Consider the following 9,178-nt stretch of genomic DNA (forward strand, 5'->3'; position numbering starts at 1 on the left):
TTTCCGGCATTTATGCATTCAGTAGACATTTATGGAGTGCCTCCTAAGTACCGGGCACTGTGGAGGGTGTTGAGTGCACGCCGTGAACAAAATGTGACCCTAACCTTCTAAGAACACTGCTGGGAGACTGAAATAAACGGCCCAGACAAGCTGCTTTTGTCTCATTCGGCCTCAGAACAAGCTTTTGTTGGGGGCTGGGCTGGTGTCACAGTGTCCCCAGGGTTTAAAGAGGTTGTGTAGCTTGCTCAGGGTCACACTCTTAGGCAGTGGCCAAGCAAGGGGAGGAGTTCGGGACCCAGCTGAGGGGAGAAGGAAGCGGTCTGGCCAGAGGTGGCAAAAGGGGCCGAAGTGCATACACAGTCCCCTCCCCAGTCCACTCGGCCTTTTGGCCTTGGGCACCTCCTGGGATTTGCAAACTACCCCTTCCTGCCTTGGCCCACGGTTCACTGTACCTTGATCTCTGCCTGGAGAAGTTAGCAGGCAGGTGGGCAGGAGGAGGAGGGCTCTCTTGTGTCTGTGAGGCCTGCCTCTGACAAGCCTGGTCCTCCCCACCAGCCTGGGAGGTGGTACGAGGGCTTCCCCTAGTTTGCAGATGGGAAAACGAAGGCCGCAAGGACTGCCGACCCGCCCCAAGGTCACACAGCCTGATCTGGAAGAACAGGGCCTGGGACCCAGGCTTTGGAGGCCGTACTGCCTTCTCCGGCCTCTGGGCCCACGTCTCAGGCAGTCAGGCTGCAGTTTCCAGCCATAGAAGGACAAGGCTTGGGGCGGGTGCGCCCAGGAGGCTGCTGAGCAAGAAGTCTGGGTCTCCTCCGCTGGTTTCAGCCACGCCAGCAGCTGGAGCCAGGAGGTGGGGAGTGGAATAAATAAAAGCTAGGTTACTCCGGCAGGCCCTGCCACTTCTCACCTGTCCCAGCTTAGGAACTGGGACACCCTTCACTGCTCCCCGAAGGATGGTGCCCCCAGGAGTGGCCCAACAGGGTTGGCCAACCGTTCAGTGCCAGCAGCTCTGGAGAATGTACTATTTCCAGGCTGGTTCAGACTTGTTCTATTCCTGGCCCCATTGAAACAACATTCCTCTTCGGCCTGGGTTAGGGTTTCAGCAAGTTGGTGTGGCTTCTCCAGGTTTGTGACGTGCAGTGGAAGGAACAGAAATGTGGATTCCCAGGGCGGCTTCCTCTTCCCGGGGTGGCTTCCTCTCTCTGGGCCTCAGTATCCCTATCTGTAAAGTGGGGTAAATACCTGCCAAGTAGAGTTGAAAATAAATTCAAGACAGGAGCTCAGCCCAGTGCTCAGCGTGAGGTCAGCAATCTGTGGGTGTCCTTGTTGTCACCAGCGTTGGTCCTGGTCTTAGTTTTGTCTTTGCCACTGAGTCAGTTTATCCTGGGGGATAAACTTGAAGCTGGGGCTTTGCAACCCCACCCCTTCTGAGTGATTTCCAGCCTCTGCTTGGAGGCCCCCGGGGGCCATGTGCTCATTCTCTGCCCCACCTAGCAGCCCCCACTCTATTAGCAGCATTCCTTGCCTCAGTTTCCTCCTCCACAGTCCACAGACCCCTCCCCCAACCCTGCTGAGACCAGGCTGGCTGGGATGTGGTCGCCTCCACTGGTCACGCCCCTGGCCCAGCCCTCTCCTCAATGCTCCTCCCCCACTTTGTCTCTTGCAGAGAGTTTGATTCACTTTCCAAGGACAATGTCTTCGAGAATAACCGTTTGGTGAGTCCCCCAGACAGATGGAAGCCCACGAGGCTGCCAGTGCTCAGTGTGAGGTCAGCAATCTGTGGGTGTCCTTGTTGTCACCAGCGTTGGTCCTGGTCTTAGTTTTGTCTTTGCCACTGAGTCAGTTTATCCTGGGGGATAAACTTGAAGCTGGGGCTTTGCAACCCCACCCCTTCTGAGTGATTTCCAGCCTCTGCTTGGAGGCCCCCGGGGGCCATGTGCTCATTCTCTGCCCCACCTAGCAGCCCCCACTCTATTAGCAGCATTCCTTGCCTCAGTTTCCTCCTCCACAGTCCACAGACCCCTCCCCCAACCCTGCTGAGACCAGGCTGGCTGGGATGTGGTCGCCTCCACTGGTCACGCCCCTGGCCCAGCCCTCTCCTCAATGCTCCTCCCCCACTTTGTCTCTTGCAGAGAGTTTGATTCACTTTCCAAGGACAATGTCTTCGAGAATAACCGTTTGGTGAGTCCCCCAGACAGATGGAAGCCCACGAGGCTGTGTGTTTTGGGAGGGTGTGTGTTGGAGGGCCGGGGTCTTGCAGGGCGGGAGCTGAGGTGAGGGGCTCGTGGACCAGCTCCCGGAGCAGCTGCCTTGCACTGGGGCCCTGGCTGCTCCTCTCCCCAGCCCCTGCTCCCCTCTGGCCCGCTTGTGCCTGGAGCACCAGACCTTCCCCTTCTCCAGGTCACAGTCACCCCTGCCCTCATCCCCCTCATCCCGCTGAGCAAAGCTGGGTCTATGCAGAGTGGCGCCCACTGACCCTGCCTCGTCTTCCTCTTCCTGCTTGTGACTGCTTCTGTGCACCCCCCATCCTTCTCCCACCCCTGCACCTGCCCCCCACCCCACACGTTTCCCCCCCTGCCTCAAACCTTCCCCCACCCTGGCATCTGCACCCCCCCAGGCCTTTGAAGTGGCTGAGAAGGAGCTGGGTATCCCTGCTCTCCTGGACCCCAGTGACATGGTCTCCATGAGTGTCCCTGACTGCCTCAGCATCATGACCTACGTGTCCCAATACTACAACCACTTTGCCAGCCCTGGCCAAGGTGAGAGGGGTGCAGCCCTTCAGGAAGGTTGGCCCTGGGGGCGGGGCACGTGTCACACTGTCTTCTGAGCTGCAAACAGGCACAGGGAGGCCGCTCATCATTCATTCACTCCCTGAAATATTAATTGAGTAAAATAACACTGTGCTGGGCCCGGCGGGTACAGCGGTGAAGGAGATCGCTGCCTTTGGGGAGCTCATAGTCTGGCGGGGGAGACAGACAACAAACGCGTGAACCAGTAAGTGAGCGAAATAATGTCAGAGGAGGGAATTCCCTGGCGGTCCAGTGGTTAGGACTCGGCGCTCCCAGTGCAGGGAGCACGGGTTGAATCCCTGGTCGGGGAACTAAGATCCCACAAGCCGCTTGGTGCGGGAAAAGATTAAAAAAAAAAAAGTTAATAATGTCAGAGGAGACAAAGCAGGATGAGTTCATCCGCTGTCTGTGAGTTCACCTCTCTGGCACCCACCCTTACTTCCTGTTTGCAGACACCTCCCTGGGGTTTTTTTCCTCCAGCGGGGAAGTGGTCCTGTAGGGCTGTTGTGCACCATCTTCCCCAGCAGTGACCTTCAAGGCCTGAGAACTAAGAGGCTGGGGAATTGTGTGGGGCGGGATAGGGGGGCGGGGGTGGGGGGATGGGAGGCTACAAGGGTATTTCTCTGCCCTGAGTCAAGTCACTGGGTGGCTACTGAGCCTCCTGCCTGGAGAGTCCCCATGTGGGAATCTCTCCTGGGCCTTGTCTTCCGCAGAGAGGAAATGGGCTCAGAGAGGGGAAGGAAGGAGCTCAAGGTCATACAGCAGGAAAACCAAATTCAGGTGTCCTGACTCCTGCACTGTGTCACTGCTGTCAGGGGTCCTCTGGGGGTGGGCACCTTGCCCCTCCGCTGCCGTGTCACTCCTTCCTCCAGCCTCTGCTCTCCATGTGGACAATCTCAGCCCATCTCTTAAAAGAAAAGTATTCTAGGAAGTAAGGATTTTTTTTTTCTTACTAGGAGTAAAACATGCTTACTGTAGAAAATTAGAACATAGAAAAAAGCATAAAAATTAAAAGATTAAAATAATCTGTTACTTCCCTTCCCCCCCATAATGCTAGGGATTAATATTATAATTGAACAAATAACATTATATGTCTTTTTTTTTTTTTTTTTTTTTTTTTTTGTGGTATGCGGGCCTCCCCTTGCTGCGGCCTCTCCCGTTGCGGGGCACAGGCTCCGGAGCGCAGGCCCATATATGTCTTTTACTAGAAATAAAAATGAAAGTATTTCTCAACTGCTGAGTGTCTGGTGAGAGGCAGCGTGGACTGAACGTTTTCGTGCTGCCATTTACTGTCTGGGTGACAGTGGGCCACAGGGTCACCTCTCGGCTTAGGGTCCCCTTTGCAGTGAGGATAAGAACAGCGCCCATCTCACAGGGTTGATGGGAGTAAATGAGGAAGAATGACCTGTGGCTGGCCCTTATTGAGGACTCAAGGTTACTGTTATTATTACTTTTTTATTCCACTGGTTAGAGTTAGCTTGCTCACCTAGCATCACAATTCAGTCTTATCTTCTGGAGGGCTCCCTGTGACCAAACCCCAGCCTCCCTCTACTAAGCTCTTCCCTGGAGGGCCTCCTTCCGGGGGCCTGCGGGGTGGGCGGGGGGGCAGGGCCCTTGGGAATACTGTCGGTGGCGCCCACTTTGTTCCCGGTCCTCGCCAGGCACCCTGGGGGTGAGGTCACCCTGGTGGCCCAGCTCCCCGCGCTCTGCCCGGGGCGAGAGCACCCCCTGGGCCTGTGGGGAACTCCTGTCGCTAAAGGCACAGCTTGTGCTTTCCATACGGCTTGGCCCCTAAATGCACACCATTTGTATCCCACCTGCTGCTCAACTAGAGGAAATGCAGCGAGGTGTTCCAACGCTGGAGGCGAAGCTGGCTCTTAGGCTCCCCCAGATGGTCCTGTTCTGTACTTTCTGGGTGAGGGGAGGGATTTCAAGGGTAATTTTGACGAGGCTTGACTTTCACTGGCCTGGGTAACTTTGGAAGCTGGCCGTGGCTGAGAAAACAGCGGGCCGTGCTCTCCTTTCATCTTGTGCCAGGCTCCGTGGAGGCTGGTGACCCTGGGCATGTCAGCTGACCCCTGACCTCCAGGAGCCACAGCCCAGTCTGGAACCAGAGTGTGAAGGAAGGAAGCTGAGGGACGCAGAGGAGGGGTACCTCCCCGCTACCAGGGTGACGGGGGTGGTGTCATCAGGATGAAGCCCAGTTTCTTAGCGGGGCCCCTGAGGGCCTCTCCCCACTGAGCTGAAGCCACTTACTGCCCCAACTGTAGTCATACTGAATTTCTTGTGCTGCTTTGAATGTATCACATTCCTTTACTGCTAAGCCTTTCTTCTTGGTGATCCTCCAGTCCCTGTCCCCACCCCCCATGCTCTGGCACATTCTTTCCTACTCATCCTCTCATCCCACATTTTGCCTCCTCCAAGCAGCCTGCCCTGATATACTCCAGGTGCTCTTATAGCCCCCTGCCCCGCCGTGAACATATAAGACTCTGGTCATAGTATCTCAATTACTCCCTCTCCCCTGTAGACCTGCTACGTGACTCCAGCACCTGTCACTTATTCATTCATTTAACAAATATTTATTTCGCCTCTACTGTGTGCCAGACACTGTGCTAGGTGCTAGGGAGAGAGCTGAGAATGATACAGACTCATGGAGCTTGCAGTCTAAAGGATGGGGGTGGGAGAGAGAGAACAAAGTAATTAATATAATTGCAGATGAATCCGATAAGGAAACAAGGTAATGGTGTAAAAAGCAACGAGAGGAGGAAGTGGCTATTTTAGGTGAGTAGTCATGGAGGGCCTCTCTGAGGAGGTGACATTTGAGCTAAGCCTTGAACAAGGAGGAGAAGGAGGCCATGTGAAGATCTGGGGAGGAATATTCCAGGCAAGGGGGCAGCAGGGGGCCTGTGTGCTCCAGGGGAGTGAGGGGGAAGGAGGAGGTGAGGCCAGGGTGGGGGTGAGGGTAGGGGGTGGGGGGGTGGGGTAGTGGTGGTGGTAGGGAGTGGGCCCCAAATTTTTGACCATGACTCATGGTAAGAAATATGTTTCCCATTATTATCCATGTTCATGTACACATATGTCACTGAAACAAGTTTCAGGAAACGATTCTTCCCCTTAAAACATGAGATGCCTGCAGATATTTCCTTCTAATTCATCTTTACAATGTGCTGCTTGCAGTCCACTCAGTTGATTTCAGGGTCCGTTAATGGATTGTGACCTGAGGTTCTGGCAATGCTACCTTAGACCACAGTAAGGAATTTGGATTTTTTTTTTTTTTTTTTTTGGCCGGGCCTCACAGCTTGCAGGATCTTAGTTCCTCAACCAGGGATCCAATACAGGGCCCCCTGCATTGGAAGCGCCTAACCACTGGACCACCAGGGAATTCCCTGGATTTTATTTTTAAGAATTAGCGTACAGTAGTATTGATTTTTCTTTTGGTATACAGTAGTTCTCTGAATTTGGGGGTTTTATTTTAATCACTGGGTACAGAGTAGGTGCTTAGTGGATATTTGCTGAAGTAATGAAGGAGCGGAGTCATGGAGGAGGCAGGTGGGCTGGGGGGGGGCGGTTTCTTCTGGTTCGAGGGTGTGCAGGCAGGGTTCCGGGCCGCACCTGCCCACTTGGGCTTGGTTGGGGCAGCTCCTTGGCCCCGGGGAGCCAGCCCATCTTCCTGAACCTTCAGGCCAGTGCCATGTGCTTCCTCTTCTTTTCTTCCCTTCACCTGTTCAGCCTCGTGGGAAGTAAGCTGCCCGTCCTTTCACATGTTGGGCGCTGATGGTTCTGTGCTTGTCCTGGCGCCTTATTTTATTTTATTTTTAAAAATAAATTTACTTATTTATTTTTAGCTGCGTTGGGTCTTCGTTGCTGCGCGCGGGCTTTCTCTAGTTGTGGTGAGCGGAGGCTACTCTTCGTTGCGGTGCGTGGGCTTCTCATTGCGGTGGCTTCTCTTGTTGCAGAGCATGGGTTCTAGGCACAAGGGGTTCAGTAGCTGTGGCTCGGGGGCTCTAGAGCACAGGCTCAGTAGTTGTGGCGCACGGGCTTAGTTGCTCCGCGGCAGGTGGGATCTTCCCAGACCAGGGCTTGAACCCGTGTCCCCTGCATTGGCAGGCAGATTCTTAACCACTGCGCCACCAGGGAAGTCCCTGGTGCCTTATTTTTCACGCTGCCCTGTGCGGTGGGAGTCACTGTCCCGCTTTGCGGAGGCCTGGCAGGGTTGGATAGCTTGCCCTTGGCACTTAGTTTGGAAGGAGGCATCCCCTGCCTGTGTGAAGCGGGAGCCTGGTCCCACTGCGTCAGTGGTCTGCCCTCAGGTGGTAGCCATGGAGCTCAAAGCTCAGGCCAGCTTGGGCCTCCTGGACCTCCAGGGTCTCCAGCTGCCTCAGAGTCTCTTTCTGGTCTCTTGGCAGCCGGGGTCTCATCACCCAGAAAGGGCCTGGCAGCATCCACCCCGCCATCCAAAGCACCCACTCCTGCGGAACCAGGAGACAGGGCTCAGGTAGGCAGATGCCGGGGGTGGGCAGATGGGGTGGGGGGACAGCTGCCACTGCCGCGTTCAGCGGGTGTTCTTGGTCCCTTTCCCGTTGGCTTTGGAACTAGGTTCTCACAGGCCAGGCCAGGGCAGTAGGGGCAGGGGATGGCGGGCCTGGGAGGGGCACAGGGCTTCCACAGCACTGACTCTCCATCATGGGACTGACAGGACTCACCCATGCAATACAGCAAATTCTGCCCTTGATTCCCGTGAGACAGAGCTTTAAACTTCCTAGCGTGATTCTGCTTAATCCTCTCAACAACACTGGGAGGTGGGTATTGTGTGTCCTGACGTACAGATGAGGAAACTGAATTTCAGAGAGGCTTGGTCATTTGTTCAAGATCTCTCAGCTGGGAAGTGGGGGGCCGCACTGCCAGCCCCCTGCTCCAAGATGTTTAGGGGGTGACACCAACGTTTCCCATCTGGACAGCACTTCACAGTGTGCAGAGGGCTTTTCCCACCTGCTCTCCTCTGCGCCTTGCTGGAGGACCTCTTGAGGGACAGGGAGCCCAGCCCACGGTGGGTGCCCAGTGAGCATGTGCAGGGCTGAGACAGGCAGGGGTTATAGGATTCCATTTGGCAGGTAGGAACCCAAGGCTCAGACGAAAACAGCTTACTCAAGGTCACAGTGCTTAGAAGCTGAGAAACTGGGGCTTAAATCTGCTTGGTTCTAGTTGGGGGGACAGGAAGGCAGATGAGGTGGGCCTAAGAGGGCAGCCACCTGTCAGGCAAGGCCCACCTGTGGGGACGGGAGAGGGACAAGAGCAGCTCAGGGGAAGGGATTATACAGCCGGAAGCTGCCTTTCTGGCGGAGAGGGCCCCAGAAACTGGAAGTCTGGATTTTTATGTTTCCATCCTGACTCGGTGACCTTGAGCGAGTCTTTCCCCCTTTTTGGACTTCAGTTTCCTCATGTGCAAAACAGTGACAGTCCCCACCCTCTGCCCTTCTGGGGCTCTGATGGAGTGTGTAAGCGCTGCGTACTCTTGGGAGACGGCCACCATTCGAGCGGGGAACAGGGAGTGCTCTTGAACAGGATGGCTGGTGACCCCGACCCCACCCCCAGTCTGCCCACCCCATTCCCTGCAGGGTGATGAGTGCTCCTCGGGCAGCCTGTCAGAGCAGGGCGCCCACCGGACCCCCAGCAGCACGTGTGCGGCCTGCCAGCAGCATGTGCACCTGGTGCAGCGTTACCTGGCTGACGGCAAGCTGTACCACCGGCACTGCTTCCGGTGAGTGGTGGGGGACCCTGGGGGGGGCAGGGAGCTTCCCTAGATTCAGCACCATGGTGTGCCAAGCCCCTTGGCAGGCTCGTCATGCTGGAGCATCTTGCTTTTCCCCATTTTACTGATGAACAAACGAAGGCCTAGTGAGAGAAGACTTGGTCAGTCACAGAATTAGAGACAGAAATGGGGCCAGAGCTCTTTGAGACTAAGTACCTGATGATGATTAAGGAGCAGAATGTGCTCTAAAAGCTGTTGAAAAAAGAAAGCACTTTAAAAATCTTATTTTATTTTTAGTTTTTTCTTCCTTCTTTTTTTTTTCTAAAGAAAGCAGTTAGAAAAAGAAATCATAGTAACAACTTGCTTTCAGTGTGTGGCTCCCAGGGGAAGCCAGGTCTAAGAAAAATGGAATAAGAGGTAGTGAAAATATAAATAGCTTAGAGAATGTGTGAAAACGTTTTATATGTTAGAAAAAAAATCAGCAAAGAAAATTGAATAGTCCATGGAAACCGGTGACTGGGAGTTATAGTGTGTATTCAGTTGTGGTTTAGAGTATATGTGTGTGTGTGTGTGTGTGTGTGTGTGTGTGTGTGTGTGTGTGTGTGTGTGTGTGTGTGTGTGTGGTGTGTGTGTGTGTGGT

The 9,178-nt window shown here is 54.6% G+C and overlaps 1 protein-coding gene across 1 annotated transcript in view; it reads left to right on the plus strand.

Annotated features, from left to right (window-relative positions):
- Positions 1 to 2,081: 2,081 nt before the first annotated feature.
- The window catches only part of LOC114483898 (MICAL-like protein 1), a 14,517-nt gene continuing 7,420 nt past the window's right edge, over positions 2,082 to 9,178 (plus strand). The window contains exons 1-5 of the mRNA XM_055085300.1: positions 2,082 to 2,181; positions 2,618 to 2,759; positions 6,635 to 6,679; positions 7,196 to 7,284; positions 8,405 to 8,547. Coding sequence (XP_054941275.1) covers positions 2,104 to 2,181; positions 2,618 to 2,759; positions 6,635 to 6,679; positions 7,196 to 7,284; positions 8,405 to 8,547 — 497 coding nt within the window. The 5' untranslated portion in view covers positions 2,082 to 2,103. The remainder of the gene's footprint in view (positions 2,182 to 2,617; positions 2,760 to 6,634; positions 6,680 to 7,195; positions 7,285 to 8,404; positions 8,548 to 9,178) is intronic.

Source organism: Physeter macrocephalus, chromosome 6 (assembly GCF_002837175.3).
Source record: "Physeter macrocephalus isolate SW-GA chromosome 6, ASM283717v5, whole genome shotgun sequence".
Classification (NCBI taxonomy): domain Eukaryota; kingdom Metazoa; phylum Chordata; class Mammalia; order Artiodactyla; family Physeteridae; genus Physeter; species Physeter macrocephalus.